The sequence below is a fragment of the Seriola lalandi genome, unplaced genomic scaffold, assembly GCF_002814215.2.
Source record: "Seriola lalandi dorsalis isolate HSWRI2012SDOR001 ecotype SW California unplaced genomic scaffold, Sedor1 jcf7180002054948, whole genome shotgun sequence".
NCBI lineage: Eukaryota > Metazoa > Chordata > Actinopteri > Carangiformes > Carangidae > Seriola > Seriola lalandi.
Genome location: NW_019525499.1, coordinates 1498410 through 1520602, shown reverse-complemented (window position 1 = coordinate 1520602; position 22193 = coordinate 1498410). Strand labels below are relative to the sequence as shown.

At 40.0% G+C, this 22193-nt stretch overlaps 1 protein-coding gene and 1 non-coding gene across 3 annotated transcripts in view; one reads left to right on the top strand and one right to left on the bottom strand.

The window, feature by feature from the left end:
- Nucleotides 1–13635, bottom strand: part of anapc1 (anaphase promoting complex subunit 1) — a 49814-nt gene extending 36179 nt beyond the window's left edge. For both annotated transcript variants that reach the window (XM_023394445.2, XM_023394446.2), the window contains exons 1-22: nt 13470–13635; nt 12191–12430; nt 11760–11924; nt 11558–11600; nt 11343–11440; nt 10709–10791; nt 10469–10530; nt 10235–10380; nt 9967–10124; nt 9720–9851; nt 9087–9305; nt 8578–8673; nt 8215–8305; nt 6991–7056; nt 6739–6876; nt 6240–6383; nt 5022–5082; nt 3350–3405; nt 2786–2917; nt 2582–2656; nt 1175–1297; nt 79–248 (exon numbers count right to left, since the gene is read on the bottom strand). In XM_023394445.2, coding sequence (XP_023250213.1) covers nt 79–248; nt 1175–1297; nt 2582–2656; nt 2786–2917; nt 3350–3405; nt 5022–5082; nt 6240–6383; nt 6739–6876; nt 6991–7056; nt 8215–8305; nt 8578–8673; nt 9087–9305; nt 9720–9851; nt 9967–10124; nt 10235–10380; nt 10469–10530; nt 10709–10791; nt 11343–11440; nt 11558–11600; nt 11760–11924; nt 12191–12406 — 2474 coding nt within the window. In that variant the 5' untranslated portion in view covers nt 12407–12430; nt 13470–13635. The remainder of the gene's footprint in view (nt 1–78; nt 249–1174; nt 1298–2581; nt 2657–2785; nt 2918–3349; nt 3406–5021; nt 5083–6239; nt 6384–6738; nt 6877–6990; nt 7057–8214; nt 8306–8577; nt 8674–9086; nt 9306–9719; nt 9852–9966; nt 10125–10234; nt 10381–10468; nt 10531–10708; nt 10792–11342; nt 11441–11557; nt 11601–11759; nt 11925–12190; nt 12431–13469) is intronic.
- A 1716-nt stretch (nt 13636–15351) lies between these two features.
- trnar-ccg (transfer RNA arginine (anticodon CCG)) lies at nt 15352–15424 on the top strand. The gene has a single exon. It is a non-coding gene; the product is annotated as a tRNA-Arg (tRNA).
- The last annotated feature ends 6769 nt before the right edge of the window (nt 15425–22193 follow it).

Sequence of the window (22193 nt, the reverse complement as noted above, 5' to 3'; positions counted from 1 at the left end):
TGCACTTGCCATAAGTTATTTACTTTCCTCCAAGCAGCTAATACACACACACACACAAACACACAGAGCAGTGGTTACCTGGCCAGCTGCTGCAGCAGGCAGACCAGTGACGAGGCTCTTGCTCTCTGCAGCTCGTCCAGCTGCAGCTCCTGATAGAGCAGATGGAGAACGTAGAAAAGTGCAGGAATGTGGGGGAAAAGAGGAGCTGAGCTGTCCAACTTCAGAGATGAACTGGCGGGAGAAGACACCTATGACAAAGGAAGAAAAGATGATGAAGGGAATACAAGGCAAACGTCAGTGTACAGAAGTAGTGATGGGAGATACTGTCTCTGTATGATGTAGCGGTAAATTTGTAAATTATCGATCATTTAGACCAGTGATTTCCAACCTTTTTGTTTGACGTACCCCCACAGCTCTGTCAGATGAGCTCCAGTACCCAATTATCATTGTATTGATTTTAAACTGGATCATATTTTCCTCCGTTGATGTATAATGTAGGTTCGGTCTCGTTTACAGCAGTTTTGGTTGTTTTACTGATCACTATTGATTTCCACTCCACACCGTCACTTACTAACTAGTTCCCACACACTGCAACTTGCAGAAGGTGGTGTTCTACTGACACAGATTGGTGGATAAATATACTAAAGATTAGCCTCACAGCAATATGTAACCGTATTTGATGCAATACATTTTTTTGTATTTTATAAACACAAACGCGTGGATATATACACTCAGTTTTATTACCTACCTACCTAAAATGAATGCAGTCTGATACCACAGTGTAGCAATAATCCTACTTTCAAGAAGGTTATAATGTTCTACTTTTGTTCAAATTGTTTAACAGAGGGGTTGATTCAACTAGGATACCTTTTGTTTTTTGACTTTCATTCATATAAATGGGTTGGACAAAATAATGGAAACACCTGTCGGCATGACAAACCACCAGGAGGAAAGATAATTACTCTATGCAACAACATGAGGAGGGGGAGGAGATAAGGAGGAGGAAGGGTGGATGAAAACATGCATCAAGAAAGATGCAGCTGAATCTACACAACATCAAGTCTTACCAAACAAATTGCATCATATCCATCATGAGCTAACCAAACTTTGCAGAACAAACAAATCAAATCAAACAACAATCACCAAACAGCTCTGCCCGGACTGAGATACATACAGAAGACAGGCCCTCAGTTTCTGTGGTGAGAGTATTGTTGGAGCCACTGGAGTCCAATGGACCGCAGGCAGTTTGGAAATTCATCTGACGGTGGTAATGAGACCCCAACAAGTAGTCCCAGTCCTACAGAGAGAGGAGTTAAAAGCCAGCATGAAGGTGGGTTAGCTCTCTCACCAGTTACAGAACATGCAGACATTTCAAAGAATCTTATACACTGTATGTATTGTAGCGTAAGTTCAACGGTGAACCATGTGGAACACAGAGCTCAGAGGTCACGGGCTGACAGAGTCAACAGTGTGCTTTTAACTGACTCATGCAGACGCATACACAGAGAGCACAGCCTGAGCCTCCAGCTGATTGTCTGTGTTCTCATCAGAGAAAAACATGACATGTCAAATGTCAAACAGAGATACCACCTCGCGGATGTATGCCTCCGCCAACAAGCAAAGATGCAGGAAATAAGTTCACAATCTCTCCCTCCCTTAGTTACAGCGCTGAATAATAGCCAGAAGTGTTTTTGCGGAACATTATGATGTCACAGTGAAGTTGACCTTTGACCATTTGGATATTAAATGTCATCACTTCATAATTTTTTCCCTCTCAGACATTTGTGTTTAATTGTGCCTTAATTAAACACAAACACGCCAATAAGGCTTTTTGTGAGGTCACAGTGACCTTTGACCACCAAGTTCTAAGCAGGTCATCCTTGATGGTGAAGTCCAAGTAAATGTTTTTGCCAAATCTGAAGATATTCCCTCAAGGCATCACTGAGATATCGCATTCATGAGAATAGGACATACAGACGGACAGATAACCTGGAAGCATAATGCCTCCAGCCCCGACTGTCGCTGTCATGGAGACATGAAAAGAGCGAATATGTGTGTGTGTTTAGGACCTTAAGAAAGACTACAGGTTATTTTCTCTGTTATGTCACTGCTATTTCAGAAACACACTTAAAGTGTTATTATAGTACTTTATTATTATTATTCATTTATTTTCTCACCCACAGGAAATTACAGAGAGCAAAATGATTTCTCTAACTGACTTTCCATGCCACATGAAAATGGCTGCTAGATTTGTCTCTGTTTAATTTAAATTATTTTATTCAATAGCTATGCTAAATGTTTCAGGCTCTCTTCTAATGTCAGGGAACTCCTTTAACCACCAAATGTGTTAATATTTCTTCAAAACCTAGAAACTTTCTGACGAGCTGAAAGATTTGTTACAGTAGTTGAGATCCTGACAAATGAAGGAATGAAAAAAAGCTTTACTTTTCAAGGTGGTGCACAGTCCAGTCTTTCCCACAAAGGTGCAATATCCTTCAGAGATTTCAAATCTACAAGTAAACATCAAAGTAGTGCTAACTGTGCCACAAACATCACAACAGATCATACTTCAGTCACACACCTCATCAGAGCCTCCATCAGAGGGACGAGCCTTCTTGGCTGCAATCACTGGAGAGAGAGGCACTTCAAAATGCAGCTGCGGAAAGGGGGGGTGGGGGGTGGGGGGGGGCCACAGAGGGCAAGGTCACGACACATGAATTAGTGATCAAAGCTAAAACATGGTTTTACAGGTTTAGAACACAAAAGACTTCTACAGATGACTTACATTTCTTGTCCAAGTCAGGCGCTCAGTGTTGTAACCCATCAGTGTCATGAAACAGGTGACAAACAGGTTCCACTCTGCATGGGCACTGGGACCCCCAGGGGCGTTGTAGATGTTATACCACTTCACCAAAACCTGCATGATAACATGAACAGTCTTCAAAATTGAATTTTTTACTTGACTTGAAAATTAAATGCAAAAAGAGTTTCTCAATTACCACAAACATTATATGTATTATAATAGCAAATATATCAATTTAGATGTATGTCATTTTAAATAAAACAAGAACATAATAATTCAGGCCTGGTATAATGGTTACTTTACATAGCAGACAGAACATCTGGCTGCATTGTGCCACCGGTTCTCTTAGTCTCTCTGCACACCGTAACATGTTCAATATGTGCAGGTCACTTAAAAAACAACTATGCCTGCATGGTATTACTGACATATGATAGAGAATGGCCAAGCCAGCATCAGTTTGTCTGCAGGTGTCTAAAGAAGTATCCATTCAGCCTGATGTGGTGTCTTTTTGCACTGTTTCCAGAATTAACAATCAATTCCACAAACCTTCATGGCAGCTTCCTTGGGCAGAATTAAACGAATGGCCTGAAGGCATTTCCTCACTGAAATGAATTAAAAGGAGAACAGGAATAGAAAAGGTGACAATGGAGAAATACAAGAAATTTAAAAAGGCAGTGGGAAAGGATGTACATATCGGGGGGAAAAAAACAAGTGTTAATGGTTTTGTTGAAGTCCCAAGTTCTTATTCATATTACTTTAAAAAGGAACAATTATGGGATTCTGATGGACCAGGGCTTTGTAAGAGAAGAGGATGAACAGCACTTGAAAAATAAAACTTAATTCAGTTTAAACAGCCTCTTCTACTTAAGATCGGAAAACAAAAGAGGAAATTGAAAAAGAACCACCACTATGACAGTAATTAGTGTTACTGTTTCTCCTAACAACTCTGACCAATCAGATTCCTAATCAACGTCACCAGGCTATCTTAATTGGACATCCAGAGAGGGAAAGGTCAGGGAAGAGGAGGATAAATGCCATTTCATTAGAGGGAGAAAGCCTCGTCTGTAGGATCGATTACTAAATAATGGGGAGCAATGCATGGCAAAGACACAAAGGCAGGTACACACAAAGCAGACAGTCGCACTCACACAGGAAGGCTTTAAAAAGATAAATAATTTTTTGTTTTTAAAAAGGTGAGATTTAACAAAAGCTGGATGTGATTAAGAAACTTCATTCATTCATTCAAAGTTCATGGTCTGAGCAGATGTTGATATTTGAACTGATCCAGGGACCCATTAGAGGGTAAACAACCCAAAAGAAAAGATGTAGCAGGTGACCTCTTTAATTGGTTAGAAAGTAAAATTTGTCAGTGTCATGTATATTAATTATTAAGTACTTGGTCATTAACTAGTTTTTGCATTTAAGTCCCCGCAGCTGCAGTAGCATAATTTTCAAGCTTTCCATTTAACCAGCTGGATGAACTTTTCTACCACCAACAAACAATCAAAAGCAGGTATCTGTTACATGACAGAATGTCTGGCATGGAAAAACTAAACTTTACAGAATTATAGTCTGGGTCAAAAGAAGCTTCACTGGCAGATACCGTAACAAGAATGATGATGTGGTAAAACCACATGCAGAGGTTCCCATGTATTACCCATATTATAATATTTCCCATGTGAGTAGCTCTTTACATTCCACTCTTATTCTTCCAGGAGTTAATTATTTACATGTCTTAAAGGGTTCATTTTAAACCTATTAAAAGGCAACACATTGAAACTTCTCTGATGTAGTGGGTTAATCATTATCAGTGGTGTGTGTGTGTGTGTGTGTGTGTGTGTGTGTGTGTGTGTGTCTGCCTTGTAATGGCATCCTCAATACATCAAGATTATACGTCACTGCGTAACAACATAGGGCAGCTCTCAAACCTAATTTCCAGGACTTAACTGCTCTGACTCAGCCCTGTGTGTGTGTGTGTGTGTGTGTGTGTGTGTGTGTGTGTGTGTGTGTGTGTGTGGTCTCATTAAAAAAAAAAAAGTACACATTTTAACAACAGAAAGCATTACTGACCAACAGCGGTGACGCAATGTCGCAATATGAATGGGCTCTGTATATTTCTGGATCCATCTTACAGGTGTGTGCGTGTCTGCGTGTTCGTGTACTTGTATGGCTACAATACAAACGTTTGTGTGTGTGTGTGTGTGTGCGTGTTTCTCACCCAGCTCTGAGGTAGCAATCTCTGGGATAGAGATCCTCAGCATTGTGCCACTATTTAGTTCCTAGACAGAGAAAGAGATTGTACATAAATTTAATTTATACAATTCAGTTCAGTTTCATATCAGTGCGATATAACTGGATCAACGACAATAAGCAGAGCTGAGTGCTGAGAGTGTCTTTGACAATACATTATCTACGGTAAATCCTATACTATAAATCTAGAATCAGCCGACAGGAGCAGACATTTTGATTTGTCATAGGATGAAAAGCACATGTGTTACTAATAACATTAACCCTGGCCCTGATCTAGCATATCTGGAAAAAGGCAGTTGGCATACTCAACATGAAATTTGCATGAAATGGGGTTTTACACTATGGACTTGACACAAAAATGTTCCACATCTAAAACCTGAATTATCACAATTTATAACGTACTGCAGCTAAAAGAATCACATCCGAATTTCTGATGACTGAAGTCTGATAAACACCTGCAAACACTTACAGGTTTTGCAACATCTCACCTCACAATAAACATCCTAGAGAAATTTCTGAATAACATTTTTAACTGAAGGAGCAGCTCTCATTTTTTTTAAGATTCCAAATAATTATTATTTAAATTATTTTAGAATAGTTGATTTATAGAGGAAAACCCGAACATGACATCTTGTTACTTTAATGTCATATTTTCTCCAGTTCGGTCGGCCCCGTTCTCGTCATCATTTCACTGCACAGCTGAACCGATTAGAGAACCACTAATGAGTAAATAAACCTTCGATCTGACAACACACACAGAGTAGCCTGCGCTTTGACAAGTCCAGTGAGCGACATTAACAACCAGTGTCCAGACTGACTCATCCATTTCTAGTATGATTTTCCTTTTAATTTCTGCAGTGTGTATCAGAACAGCAGCTCCCTAAAACCACACTACATCTTGTCCATAAGGACAAATGTGGGATCAACCAGCAAACTTTAATGAGTCCTGACACATAACTACTATCAACTGAAAACTTCCAGACTTCACTTCACAGTTATTTTGTTATTCTGGTGGACAGCTTTGGGCAAATTCTGTCAACATTAAGTCCAGTTAAGTCAGAAAGAAATTGGAAAAAAACAAGAAGTTTTCTGATATACAGTAGCACAAACCTTTTGACTAAAGGTCACAAGCCATTTGATTTGTCTTCTTGAAAACACACACACACGCACACGCACACACCCCTACCAGAGTGACCCTGTTGCAGACGGGGTCCCGCAAGGCATGGATGTAGGGCATGGCTTGTTGGAAGCTGTAATCTTCCAAAAATGACGCTTCATGGTGTTTAATGTTTGGACCCCTCAGCTCACACACCGGTGAAGGCATCACAGCCTGGAGGACAGAGGAGAAGGAGGTGAGATAAAGCAAAGGTATAATGTGTCTGAGAGGTTATTTCCTTCAAGCAGCAGAATGGAATAATTATAAAACAGGAAACCAAATCAGGCCTCCATGTTTACTGTGACAGATTATCTTGCTCTGTGGAAATTGTTTCTCAGACAACAGCAAGAAGGGAAACTGATATTTTCAACAATAAAAAGTGTGTGCAGTGTGCAGATAATATGAGGCTTAATGCACAGAGGGAAAGATAACCTGAAAAAATACATTATTACAAAAAATACCAAAATCAAATTATTAAATCTATCTATGTGAACAATATGAACAATATGTTTTCAACACATAGCAGTACCTCATCCAGTCTTGAAAGGTACCTACTACCAGTGTTAGCCGGCGTGCTAATGTTTTCGGCCTGCATGCTGACGTGAGGGAGGTGGTTGGTCAGGCTGAAGGTGGGCGACAGGAGACCGGGGACAAACACCTTACTGACCTAGAGGAACACCAAGAAAGCAATTGTATGACTTCAACACCCAGTAATAACACTTTTACAACCAGAAACCTCCAATAATTGTTGTTGTATCAACAGGTTAGAGTCCGTCCTTACCCTGGTGACTCCTGTGTAGAGAACCAGACTGCCACAGGCCTCCAGAACCAGCATGGCATCTATATTCTGAGAACCAAAGTTTAGAAACATGTTGAGGGCTGTTAATGAGAATTATTTTCATTACTGGTTAATCTCCCTATTATTTTCTCAATTAGTTGATTAATCATTTGGTCTATAAAGTGTGGGAAAAATCAAGTCAACATATCTAAATCACTTGTTTTGTCTGACCACCAGAACAAAACCCAAAGATTTTCAGCAAGGTTCATTCACATTTTTGGCCAATTGATTTCCAGGACTTTAAGACCAGTTTTCGTGACATAACATTCTGTGATTTCTCCGTATGCATGAAAAGTACATATAATAAATGAACCTACTTGATCTACATTCAATTAGGGCTGAAGCTGATGCATCTCCGTAGCACCACAACGCTTTTGGTACTTACAATGCGACAAAAAAAAATTGCATTTCCTGCGATTTGGATATTGCACTTGTCCATATTGCGATTTTGATTAATTGTGCTGCCCTAATTTTAACCTATATCTTCTGTGTTTCACAGTAATTCTCATAGATCTTCATTGATGAATCTAACGATGATGATGTTCAACTCCTCTGAGGCAGAGACTTAGCTCAGCTAAAAATACACACACTGGTTTCTGTAGGTAATGGGAACAACTAAAGACCTAATTATATCTTATGGAAGTCATAAACATCCGCTTGCATTAAAGAGGATACAGTAAGGCCTCCTACATAATGTTCATGACTTCCCACACTACAATTTGACGTTAAATAAATATGCTGATGCTACAGCCCTGACCAGCAATACAGCCAACCATAAAGATATCACAAATACACAGACAGAATGAAAGCAGAGGAGTCTGTTTGTAAACGTTCAGAGCTGCATTGTTTTCTGAATCAGGCCCCACATACTGAATATTTCTATTATCATTTATCACAGTTTGCAGTGGCGGCAGCGTCAAAGAAACAGAAATACCACACTAACAACTATTTGCAGGGATATGAGATGATCATTAGTCTCATATCAACACTTTCATTTGTGTATTTTTCAAATGAAGCACCAACTTTTGCCATCAATAAAACCTCAATGACCGTCGCTGTTTATTCTTCTTCTTCTTCTTCTTAATAATTTACTTACTGAATAAACTAGATGACTGTGTGGTTATTGATTAGGAAACTTAAGTGTTACTATCCTTCAGTTCAATGTACCTGCAGAGGTTCTGCATCTTTAGCATTGATGGATGTGACAGAGGCGAAGATGAGCAGAGATGTGTCGTTGCTCTCAATAAACTTCACACATCTGTAGAGACAATGAAAAAGACGTTAAAATAGTGACCATCGGATTTTGCAGTGAATTTAAGTGGTTTGTCCAGTGTTGTACGTATTTTAGCGATCATTGTTTCCATAAGGATCGTTCAGTAGCTGTTCGACCGCTCTGCAGAACCTTAGATTTAAATAACTTTTTCAGTCTTGTTTTTATGGGCACCTTGATTCCATAAAATTTAGCATGTGCATGCTAGTGTCTATTTCAAAAAGGCATTGTGTAAGAATACACTGTGTATGTTTGGTGACCTGAGCTGTTGATGAGACTCCACCAGGAAACAGAGGTAGCGGTTTTCACAGACATCAGAGGTCAGGAATACTTTAGACGCTTGGCTGCTCATCTCCCTACAAATGCAAACAAGTGAAGATTCATGTGTAAAAACAAGAGGAAAAAAAACAAACAACACAATAAAAATATTTCTTTAAAAAACTAAGGATTCAGAAATTATCTTTTGAGCTAGAAAAGATCAAGAGCTTCGATGATGATGTGAGAGAAATTAGGAGTACATAATTACAAATGTACTAAGATTAAATTAAAAGTGCAAAATTTTAAAGAAAATTATCTTACATAACACAACAGGGGATTTCTGGAAACAACGTAGGCTTACATTACTGAACTCGCCAGAACACGAAGTTGAAATCACATTAAAATAAAAAACTATCGATTACTCACTCTCAATAATTGCCCATCACTGATATAAATGTATCATGGGCCAATACTGCATCTGTTTTCAGTGAGGTCCAGTCCTGGTTATTACCTGTGACAGCCTGCGGTGACCGTCTCACTCCACAGCTGCTCCATGCAGAGGTCAGGTATGATGGGTTCCATCTCTGGCACCAGCATCGTCTCATTGACCGTGCTGTTAGGGGAGGGAAACAAGCCATGGTGTCCCCTGGAGGACGGGCTGTGGAAAGACGTGTTGAAACGAGCCGCACCTGAAAAGGATGGAGCCGCCATGCCCGGGGAGTGGGCGCGGCTGAGATAGAAGGGATGGCACAAGAGAGAATAGTGTACAGTAGAGTTTTTGACCACAAGTGGTGTTGTGGAGCAATGTTTCAATGAGCAGATATTAAAACAGGTGGTAGGTAGGTGCATTTCTAACAACTGCAGGAGGAGATGAAGCAAATGTATGTAGCTGGCAAAAGACTGAACAAAGTAGATTTACAAAATAATTACTCTGAATTCTGCGTCCTTGCTGATCTTACCAGTTGTGCTAGTAAGGACTTATTTGGCTTTTATATGTAATGTCATTATTCTTCATCAGGCTTGAAAGTTCAGTTAGCAGCTGGATCTGCATCTTCAACTGTCCACTGGTCTCACATATGGCACATGTTCTCTCAATTGTTTCTTTTTTTAAAAATGTGTCTCTTCACTTTGAAATCAAACTCACCTGAGAGCAGCCATGTTGGATATACTAGGGGAATGAACACGGGAGTGTATTCCTGGTGAGGACGTCATGATTCTGCTCTGGTGGCTGTGTAGAGCGCTGTAGTGGAGAGGAGAGCCGGTGCCAACAGGACAGCTAGAAGCAGAAAACCAAGGTCATGGGTCAGACAACAGCCAGGGGGCCACAGAGGGTCAATATTAGCAACAAATCAAACCATAATTGCAGCTCTATGCGTATACACTTTCATTACCTTGTTCCAGTACCAGAAGCGAGCCCGGCTGGCCCACTCCCACCAGGGGAGTCCAGGCGGGAGATATTACGGAGGTGAGAGGTCAGGAAGCCTGAAGCTATCAGACCCAGTGGTGTGCCGACTGGCTCTGCTGGACACCGCAGGACTGTAGAACGCTCCTGATGGAGGTAAGAGCTTAGGGACAGGTAGACTGTGTGTGTGTGTGTGTGTGTGTGTGTGTGTGTGTGTGTGTGTGTGTGTGTGTGTGTGTGTGTGTGAGATCACTTACATCATGTGTGACCTTGCGCAGGGCCCAGACAGAGTGTATTCCCTGTACAGTGTCATATGAGACAACTATAGAGGGCTGACAGCAGCTGAAAAGTATCTTCATGGTGGAGTCAGACACATACTGCACACGTGAGCCTTCAAAAAGGCCTGGAAAATACACACACATAGATTACTCATTCGTGGGGAGAGAGACAGAAAGCATTTGTAATTGTGTGTGTCAAACCTGAGGGCTTACAGACTACTGGTGCAATCTCGTCTAGAGGATGCAGCATGCTGAACAATGTGGGCAGAGGTTCCCTGTAGGAGAAAAAGAGCTCAGTGCCTCAGTAAACAGCTAGATCACAATGGTGTGTGCATACATGAGTGTGTGACTACAAGGCCGTCTTTAATGCAGACACACGTGATCAAATTTTGAGCTTAGATCTGTTTGCCTGCATCTTTGCCATGTGTGTTGGCGTGCAGAGTAAGTGCGTACCTTGGGGGGGCGAGTTGTGCGTCAGCTGCTGTGTTTTTTCGTTCCAACAAAAGTCCAAACTTGGTCGCCCAGACATCTGAGACCTGGAGGAAATGATAGGTTGGACAAGAGAGACACATTTATTACATATTATTGCATAATTATGACGTCAATCATCTTTAATCTTTCAATTTTATTTGATAAATTAACACTAAAAACATCCAGCATATATGTAAACGAGACACAGCTAGAAAATTTGATTGTCAGACAATATGACTATGACTCTTCTGCCTTTTCTAAAATGGATAATCCTTTAAGAATTCAGTCCTTCATAAACAGGAAATGTAGCCAACATCAACAGAAGTGGTTGTTGATGCTCCAACTTCACTATTTCATGGCCCCAGAAAGCAGCAGCAACATGCAAGTTAAAACACGTTTATATGCAGAAACCCTTTAACATCATGTACATAATCTGCATACATCACCAACATGTTCATTAAAAGTGGGTGGCCAGTGGTGAGTTACACCAAAGAAAACCGGAGAGAGGAGAAAGGTTAATGATTCTGGCAAGCTGAAACCTAACAGACGCTTTCTGAGTTTCTCTCCTCGTCTTGACTCATATCCTGTGAAATAAAAGGTTACCAGTTTCCCTCACCTGGAAGGGTAGCGGTGAGATGAAATCTTTCCCGGTCACAGTGTGAACATTGACACAGCTACTCTGGAGGATACACACTGTTTGCTCCACTTCTTCCTCTGCAAAACAACATTAAAGACAGTGCATTTTCTTTATGAAACGCAACAGAACTAAACATAAATCAAAAGATAACTCGAAACAATATTTGCTTTTGAAATCTTTAAATTATACTGTACCATCTTTCTTGTTCTGAGGAACAGCAAAGTTACACCATAAGGCCTGTGAACAATAAAAGACTGCTTAAAATGTTTTGCCCGAAAAAGACCGCATTATATGATACAAGAAAACAATTCTTATTATGCTCGCTCAGATCCATCTTCAGACACTAGAATGGCATTGGCGTTAGCTTGAATCTGAAAACAGGGTTTACTAACTGACCTGCTGCACTGGGCTGTCGACAGTGAAGGCCTTGTATACATTGGAGGCTTGGGTCCGACTGCCCTGGCTCCAAATGACCACATTTCCTGCTGTGTAGAGCTCCTCTTCGAACTCTACATCCTCCTCCTTGACTCCCATGCAGCCTTTCCTAAGCTGCCAGCATTCCTGCCAATCAAAAACATCCATTGGGTCAGCACAACAAGGAGTGAAATCAAAAATACACAAGTGATGCAACAAAGTTTGGTACTAAATGACTCAATTTGTGTAAAGCAATAATACATCTAATAGAGAACTAAATCCAAGTTCAATTTTACTTTTTTGTAATATCTATTTGTTTCTTTATGCACTACAATTGCTTTTATACTGTTTGGACAGAAGTGCTTGTATAGCTGGAATATTTGTATCATTATGTAAAAGCCATGCAATCTCACCCTCTCTCTCTCCTGCAGACTGACTTCCTGCAGGGACCCCACCAGGCCGGCGGCACCATCTGACGACCAGAGCTCTGAGGCAGGCTGGAGCTCTCTGAGTTGCAGGTTGAAGGCATTTGGATGGTTCCTGCAGTGCTCGCGGCCAAACGGGACAAACGACTGCAAATCCCCTGCGGCGATCATCGTGGCTGTCTCTTCATACACGACTTCCGACATGAGTTACAGATATCAGCATTATTTCTGGGAAGAATATGGGAAAAATGTTTGCAAATAAGTGAGTTTTTTTTCCCATTCACTGGTCACAGCACAATCTGATGAGTTTAATGTATTCTACCAGACATTTCACTGTTGTGCATGTAGATGAGATCATTTAGAGTGCGACAGGAGAGCAAAGGGGAGGAGAGAAAAGAGGTAGGACTCTTGAGACATAACTATACCAAGCCGGATCTAGCTTAACATATTCAAACTTTACTACATGGGAATAATATGTGCGGCCCTGAGCCAAGGTACAAAAAAAAGAATCAGAGGAGAGTAAAATTGAAACTTTTAAAAGAAGCTCAACTTAAATGTCAGAGAGGAGTGAAGGGGTGATCCCTTTCAAAACAAACAAATGTAGAAGTGCAGAAATTAGTTGATCAACAGAAAATTAGTCAGTTACTATTTTGATGCTCAGTTAATAGTTCTCATATTCAAGATTCTCCAATGTGATTAATGGCTGTGAAGGACAGAAAATAATTGGCAGATTAACTAGTAATGAGAATAGCTGCTACTTACAGCCTTAAACACGTGCATTTAAACTATAAACATTCTGAGCAGTTGTTGTCTGAATAATTTCTCTACTTCCACAACACTAGGTTAGCCAGCATGAAACAGCCCGAACCAGGCGATAAATTAGCTGCATTCCTCCCATCCCATGACATTGTTAGAACCGTCAGAAGCCACGGTACAAAACCACATGTAATTCACTAAACAACAATTTGCAGTATTTATGTTATTTCTATCTACTTTTACGTGGTATTGTTGACTCTGCTAGCAACTACATGCTAGCAGATCCTCAACTTTAAGATCAGGCTAAATCAAAGCTCAGCATTTGACAGTGAATATGACGCTGTGGGTAAAATAAATAAAGATGTTGACAGTTGTTATGTGTTTGGCAGGTTAGCATTGGCATGCTAACGCTATATACGCATTGAGTACCGTTGATTTCTCCGGCACGATTAGCACGCAAGCTAACGTTAGCGTCAGCTAGCTTTGAATTTGAGACAATTTGGCCGCTAACCTGATAATAAGGAATAGTCTGGCTCTTGTCGCGGAGTCCTTGTCTTTCCCTTGTATGTGCCTCCACCGGCGGCAACATATAAACAACTCGGACCAGCAGCCAAACTGCGGATTTGGCTACAGCAGGTTTTCAAAAGAGCGCGGACATCTTTGCTGTCCCGACACCCTTTTTGTTCACGAGTCAGCCAATCAGCGGCGAGGAGCAGGGCAGGACAGCGCTGATTGGCTGCCTTTCATCCAGCTGCTCCACAGTCACTCTTTCCTTGCTCCCCATATCTCTTCTGCTCCACCTCCCTCATCTTCTCCTGCCAGGGGTGGAGGAAAGAATTTGTTTATTAGATCGGACACTGCGCATGTTCAGAGGAATACATCATCATAGTCACATTTGTATACTTTAAATTAATGATTTAGTTTTGGCAACAATATTATATTCTGGCTATGGTCTGAGGTCACTGCACCTAAAAATAATATGTTATTTTATATAAACTCACCAATCACTTTATTAGGCTGGGTGGGGCCTCGCCTTGCTTTTAGAACAGCCTCAGTTCTTGGCTTGGATTACGCAGGATGTTGGAAACAAACAACCAAACACATGAAATCCTAGGATTTGCCTTTAAATCGTATAAATCTATTAAATTACAGTTAATTAAATGTATCAATTTAAACCTCTTGTAACAGTATGCTGAATTCAATAATATTAAGGTCATTTTAAATAAATTATGATGACATGATTATAAGAAGAGGCCTGAATACAAAGACCATATAAATTTCAAACAGTGATGTTTACTTGACTTTCAGACTTGATAATATGGTTAAATGTGGATGATATTAATAAATATTGTAGAGAGAATCACTGTCAACCCAATTAAGAATAAATAGGCTGATATTTATATGGGGAAGTGATGAGTAATTACCAGCATCTCTTTAAAGTCACACCAAGATTCAGACTCAGACAACAATTATTTAAGTATTTTACATTCTATTTTTTTATTAGATCATTATTTTTAGTTATCACTGTATCTTTATAATGTGATATGTACTAAGTTATTTGAAGAAGCAAGTTAAAAACAATATAATGTTTAGATCAACACTGTGATTAGCAAGTAGAATAAAATGTTATAATAATAATAATGTATATCCTATGCTACAAGGTAAAATCAAATCCATCCAAAATAAAATCAGGTTATCTACTATATAATGGGAGCATCTGATGTAGAATAAAGTTTGACACCGTTGACAGACTGCATACTGTACTGAATCATGTAACTCCTGCATCTAAGAAATCAAATTCAGAAAAAGGTGGTCATGAAAAATTATATCTGAGGGGTAAATCAGGAGTCTGGGTAGTGCAGGTGTTGATGGATATGATGGATGTCGCACAACGACACAGTATGATCTGACCGAGTTAGCTCTCCCTCACAATATCAGTGGAGCTCCCTGGGTGATCTGAGTGTGTGTCAGAGAGAGAAAGAGAGAGTGAGAAAGCTGAAGACAGAAAACACAAATGGGGAAAGTGTGTGTTCACAGGTATGAGTCAAACAGATAAAACAAATTATTGTAATAATTTTTCCGGATTCATTATTCCCTCTCTGACTCACACTTGTTCCTCTATCCTTCGTTTTGCATCGCTGTATCTTAAAATCAATTCAGTGATTGGAGGTGACATCAGTTTTAAGCTGCCTCTGTCCTTGAAGAGCTTCTTGATTTCAGATGAAAACATTTTGTGAAATTCAAACAGATGTTTAAAAATGATTTTGGGGGGAAAAAGCAACTGCCTTTAAAACATTTCAATCAGTTTAAGCTTTGATCTCTACAAATTATTTTCTTAGCTTCTACCAAGATGACCGAATGAATTTCTTGGGATTAACATGCTTTCCATCACAGACCCAGTGGCCTAATGGATAAGGTATCAGCCTCCGGAGCTGGGGATTGTGGGTTCGAGTCCCACCTGGGTCGATTACAATTATTAAACTCATTATACAGAACTTTAGAAATATCTCATATTTAAAACTGTCACACAAAGAATCTATACTGTTACTATCAGTCTTTCTCAGTACACGTATACAGCACATCCATGAGGAAAAACTGGACAAACTGTTAATATGTCAGGAAACCAGGAAATAAACTTTAGAGCACTCCAACTCAACAACCATACAACCACGACAGACATCATCCTCACTTAGCCGCAGCAGGTTGGGTGTTTGAGGTGAGGTCATCCTGCCATAACAAGTGCTCAGATTTCATTACTGCAGGGCTGCTAAAGCATCCAGAGCAACAACCGTCTGTGGTGACGCACTGCAGCTGACTGGGAAGGGACAGTGATAGAGTCGCATTCTGGTGGTAGTGGTCGTACTTAGAGAGAAATGGCTTAAATAGAACAGCGAAAGAAGAACCTGCACAAAGACGATGCCCGCACGGTGACTTTAATCATTTGTAATGTTTTGGTCCATGTCTGACCTTGCTCAGGCACAAAGTTTACAAATGTATCACATAACCCTGTACGATCTAGTGTAATTCAATACTTAAACAACACATCCTACCTTTCTGAAGAGACCAACTGCAAGGTCATTTTTAAGTAATTAGTGGTTATGTTATGTAATGTTTTTAAAAGGAAATGTTTGATACTTATGTATACATAGTACATTACTCTAATGTATGTATAACTATAAAGGACCAACAGAGATATAATCAAACGGCTCAAAATGGCTCTTAAAATGTCTGCAGTGAAAAATGTGTGTATAGATAAATATTTTGCTGTGATCACACACTACTTTCCCTAGATAGATAGATAGATAGATAGATAGATAGATAGATAGATAGATAGATAGATGGATGGATGGATGGATGGATGGATGGATGGATGGCGATTTCCCAAACATGGAAAGTAATGTAATCTGATTGGTCCCCATGAGCACCAGGCCGGTAAAACATGGATAGGGTTTTGCTAGTTAATGAGACCTAATGATGGAAATGTGTGTGTGTATGTATGAGTGTGTGTTGTGCTAATTAAAGTCTCTAGATGGCATTGCTGTACGTAATGTCTACCATGGGGCTCAATCCAGGCCAAATGTATTTATGTATTTAGTTAATTTAGGATGCAATGAAGATCTCTGGTGGTCTAATTGATCTGTACAGGAGGCCATACACCAAAAACAAGGCCTCCATTAAAGGAACCTCCAGGGAGCCAGGCTCCGGCTCTGATGATTTCTGTGGAGTGTGTGTCTATGTGTGAGTGTGTGTGTGTGTGTGTGTGTGTGTGTGTGTGTGTGTGTGTGTGTGAGATAAAGAGAAAAAACTGGAAGTAGTATAAAAGATGAGTCTCTGTTTGTGTTGTTACTGTGTTTGTTTGAAATTAAATACCAAACATTGAAAGAGCAAGTCTCCTGACCCGTAGAAAACTGAATCTGGTCCAGGGTTATGTGCAAAGATTAGTTATCATGAAGACCACAAAGTGACATTCACTTGCCCGCATGACATAGGAGCTGGAAGACTGGTGACGCATGCAGTGACTACCTAACAAGGGCTAGTTTGTGAACTGCTGTAGCTGGTGAACTAACTGTTTCCTGCTCCCAAAGCTTCCCTCTTACTTCCCCTGCAATCTTTCTTTTCCCAATTCCACCATTTCATTCAATAAAAACTTATTGACAAGGGGAAGTAAAGCTAACAAGCTTGCTAACGTCATCAACTAAGCACTTTAGCGCAGCTCGGTTGTTAATGGGACAATAACTTCACACAGTTCATTAAAACCATTTTTTTTTCTACCATTGATTGATTCTCATAACTGTCTGCAAATAATTATTTTCTTTTGAGTAGCAGTTTTTACTCAACACAACGGGTTAAACAGAAGTGAACAGCTAACAAGCTATGATGGCTGCTTGCGAAAGACAACCAAAGTTGAACTCTATGCAAAACATCTGCACTGGTGCTGATTCACTTAACCGATTTAGAGGACCACGATGTAGGATGTAGGATTTAGTGACGTCTGGCAGTGAGGTTGCAGATTGCAACCAGCTCAACACGCCTCCCCAACCCCTCCCTCTCCAAGTGTGTAGGAGCATCTATGGTGGCCTTCAGGATACGTAAAAACGTGTTTGGTTCGTCCGTTCTGGGCTATGGAAGAAACATGGCTGTGCAACATGGGGGGCTACTTGGAAGATGAACTGCTCCCTATTTAGATAAGTGCTCATTATAAGCTAATGAAAGTAAGAACGATTCATAGTTTATACACTAATGAAAACATAATTATGAATATTATACTCCCTTTCTACTGATAGCTCCCTCTAAATCCTACACACTGGTCTTAAATCCCACTGTGTCTAGGCCTTACCTCCCTGTAAAATCCCCAACTGAGGCTTTTCTTGTCTCTTCTGTAAAACATCAACCAGATACAAACTGGTACAAAATTCATTCTTGAGCTTGGAAACAGCAGATGACAAAACAATCTCACCTCAGAATCCATTAGCTGCTCTCGTAAAAACGTGTAACTTGTTGGTTAAGTCAAAAGGAGCTGTAAACAGTTTGAGTTTGATTTCACTTGTTAACAATCTGCTACAAAAAACGTTACACAACCAAAGAAACTAATCCAGGCTATGTATAAGGTGTGGCTACAAGCTTCACCACCCTGGAATAAGTCAGTATAACAGGAGGTTTTCATCTTCTCCCCATTCTGGTAGTATTTTTTGAACGCAGCATGATGTTAGTCTCTTAGCTTCAAACGGAGCCTGGTTGGCTGTTTCCGACTGTCAGTTTTAGTTACCTACCGTTAAACCCAACAGTTATTACTTGCCCAAACTAAAATTGTGAAAATGGCATGTATGTCACAGGAAATGCTATTAACCAGTTCATCAGCCAGGAATGATGTGCACATGATTTGTGTGGAAAACCTGTCATTTGCATTACAACATTAATACTGCTCATTTCCTAAATTTCATCCGTCAGTGCTGACCTATTGTCTCCATTTTCAGCTCTGAATGCAGCCTGTCTCCTGCTGCAGTAAACCAGGTTTAGCCATCAGGGGAGTTTAGCTGTAATTTATCAGACTAATCTCCTCTGGCTGTAGAAGGCAATCCATCACCAAAACCAGCTGGGTCCGCACCGAGCCAGGAAAAGAAGAGTCTTCCCTCATGGGAGACGGAAACCTGTTTGACACCGGCACCTATGACGACATTTCAGATGAGTGTGAAGGCCTGTCATTTGTCTGTAGAGGGATGTCTTAATACTGTCACCTCTGCACAAACACCATTAGTATGATGGTCGAGAGTTACTCACGCTGCAACGCACAGTGATGGATATTCTATATTTGTCTCTTAACTCTTTTTTTTTTTTTTACAGACTCTCTGAGCGTGATTACCTCCATCACTCGCTCCCAGTCCCTTAACATCTCCAAAGTGTTAGTGGTCAGCATTACTTGAAACATGGTTCACAGTACACGCATCAGCATGCAAATTCAACATACAATATGTTTAACATGCATATACAGTAGTAAGCATTCACACATTTTATGTCAGCGTGGGACAGGTGAGGCAGGGAAATGTCACACTTAAGATGAAAAACGTAATTTATTGCTGTTTTGTGCCAATGAATGTCTCTATCTCTAATGGACAGTGATAATAGTTTTGTCATTTTTTTAAATTATGTATTTACATTTTAAATGCTTGTCTATCACTGTGTATTGTGATGTCCCAACATTTTTCTGTGAATAAAATACTAAAGTTAGTGGAGGCAGCTTTAGGAGTGGTATGTGCTCTCTGGGTGCCATTTAGTTGAAAGCATAGTTTGAGCTGCAGCTTTCTCTGTAATACTATTTTTGTGGTCTTGTGTGCATTCTGGCATGTGACATGTTATCTCAGTCTATCACATCTTAATTTCTATTTATAGGAGATTGATAGCAGCTCTTTCAAAGAGACTCAAAGTGAATGTCATTAACTATGTTTATTGTAATTTCTAAATCTGTAATTGTTACAATTTTTTACCACTTTCGCAAAAGGAAAATCTGAGGCCAGTATTTCCTTCTGTAGGAGACAAGCTGCTTCTTGCAGCAGTTAAGCTGAGCAGTAATTTTATTATTCAACATAACATTAAACTGCCAGCAAAGTCAATGTTTCAAAGATTTTATCTAACTCTGCTAGGAATAAAAGAAGAAATAAAAATCTAACAAAATGTGAATATTTCCTCTCTGATGGTAACAGCTGCCAATTTGCTGCTCTCGTGGCCGATTTTCATATTTCGTAGTTAAACCGTCCTTTTAGAAAACAAATGAATGAAACATTTAGAGTTGTATGTTCTTCATTTGTGCTCTCTTTGTAAGTTTGCACGACTGTATGTTAGCTCGACTTGAAAGAAATGCCAGATTGGTTTACATTTTCTTTTCAATCATATGTAGATTCGTACGATCATCATCGCTTGTCTTTCACCTCTCTCTGTCTGTCTTTCGGTCACTCTGTTGTCTTATCTCGTCCCTGGTTTCTGCCTTTCATAGTCTCTCTTTCACACCCTTTCTATTGTCATCTTCTTCTGTTTTATCTCAGTATCTGTATTCCATCTCTCCACCTGCCACACACACACTCACATAAGAGGGACAAGAGCGACAGAGAGCGAGGGAGAGAGAGTGCCCAGTGAGTCTCGTCAGGCTGCCAGCAGTAATCTGCCATCACAGTCGTCACTCTGTGCTTTGTTAATTGGATAATGTGGTGCAGAGGAGGCACTCAGCAAGCCAGGGGATTCCCTCATCACGCAGGCTGCTGGGAGAGTCGTGATGCAAAGTGTCTCATTATGAAGACCACAACTCACCATTTGGACCTAAAAGTAGATTCCACTGGTGATTTCTCTTGTTACCTTAAACAAAAATGATAAATCAGAAATAGAAGTAGGTACAACAGTAGTACTAATTGGTGTTGTGGTAGTGGAGGAAGTTTGAATTACTGCAGAAGTAGTACAGGTGGTGGGTCTTCTGGTAGAAGCAGTGAAGAGCTTTGTAGAAAACATCTTACAAGAAGTATCGAGTCGAACTACTAAAAGAGTATTGGTAGTAGTAATAGAAAAAAACGAATGTTATTGGTCGTATAAGTAGCAGTAGCAGCATTATCAATGGTAGTAACATTAGTAATAATACTGACACCTGTAGTAGAGGCAGCATTGCTGACTCGTAAAACTAGCAGCATCATGATTGTAGTAATAGTTATAGCTATTGGGTAATAGTTGTGTTACCGTATCAACCAATGTTAGGAGTGTTTGTGACAGCGACAGAATTATGTTCTTGTAGTATTATTAGTACCTGTAGTAGCAGTAGCTGATAACAGTATTATTGTAATACACAGAAGCAGTAGTATTACAGTTGGCGTGTGATTAAATCCCTGCCCCGTATTCCGAAATGTATTTTTCTTGAATCATATTACCACAAATGAATTTGACGCAATGTAAAGCCAGGTATTATTCCACCATAGGAGTATATAGGCTAGTGTTTCATATCTCGGGCCTTAGGCAAAGTGTAGTTACTCTGCCATCTACCATGTGCTGTGTGCACTCTATGTGATGGGCCCTCACAGGTGACTTAGTGCGACACAATGCAGAGAAAGCAGAGGGAATGGGGCATTAGTGGTGCGCTAGGGCTCAGTGTTTGCCCCCTGATCCAGTCATGATTAGCTGGTTATAGAAGTATAACCTTGTTCAGTAACAGTGCACTGTAAATCATTTACTGGTTGAACTTAAAAGGGAACGTTCCCCTGCGGCCTTAAAATGTAAGTTAACGTAACAGGTTGAATAATTTACTTCAAAGGTTGGAAAATGAAAAAATGAAAACCCAACCGAGTTAAGGGAACTGAACCGTGAAAGTGAGTTCAGTAATCTATTGAATCAGCTGTTGTTTAATCACACTGACGAACATCACAAACAGATTTGCTTTCTGTTCATGGTTCATAATGTTTTCATTATCATACAAATAACCAACCATGACCTTCTGTGTTTTAACATGTATTAAAGACACACAGCGAGTTTCCATCATCTTCAAATTAAAGAAGAAGAGTCTCTGGGTCTCTGGAGAGTTTTAACTTTGATACAAGTCTGATAATATGTTGATCATGTTTGAAATCGTTTAACATAATTTAATTAGCTGACTGAACTCCCTGCAGTAAAGTACATTCACTCATTTCATTCAGAGTTAGAAGAACTCTTAGAAGTTCTGAAGTAATCTGAAAATAAAAACGTTCATGAGGACAGATTAGCTGATTCCATTAAATTCTTGTAATGATGTCTTACAGCAGAAGTATCACTGGTGACAGTATGTGTAGTAGTAGACGTGGATGTGATATTAGAAGTAACAGTGGGAGAAGCAGCAGTTGTTGCAGTAGAAATTAAGTAGACTCAGTAGAATTAGTGGCGGGATCAGGGGTCGTCAAAATAATAAGAAAGTAATAAGAATAAAGATTATATATTCGTTGTCTTCAATCGTCTGTGTCGTACAGAGGTGAGGCGGCCTGTTATTCGTCTATAGGAACGTTTTTTCTTTCCTGTACATTCCATCAACATCAACATAATAATGCTGATGTTTCCTCCATCAGCTTCCTCTTCCTGCAGGGATCTGTCTCCAATCACTGCTGTCAATTAGACCTGCTCCTTCTCCCATGGACTTCTGTAATCTACTTTCTCTCTGGACTGATCACATTAAGGTTCCAATGGTGCCATCATGGTTGAGAAGAGGGAGGAGGATGAGGAGGAGGAGGATGAGGAG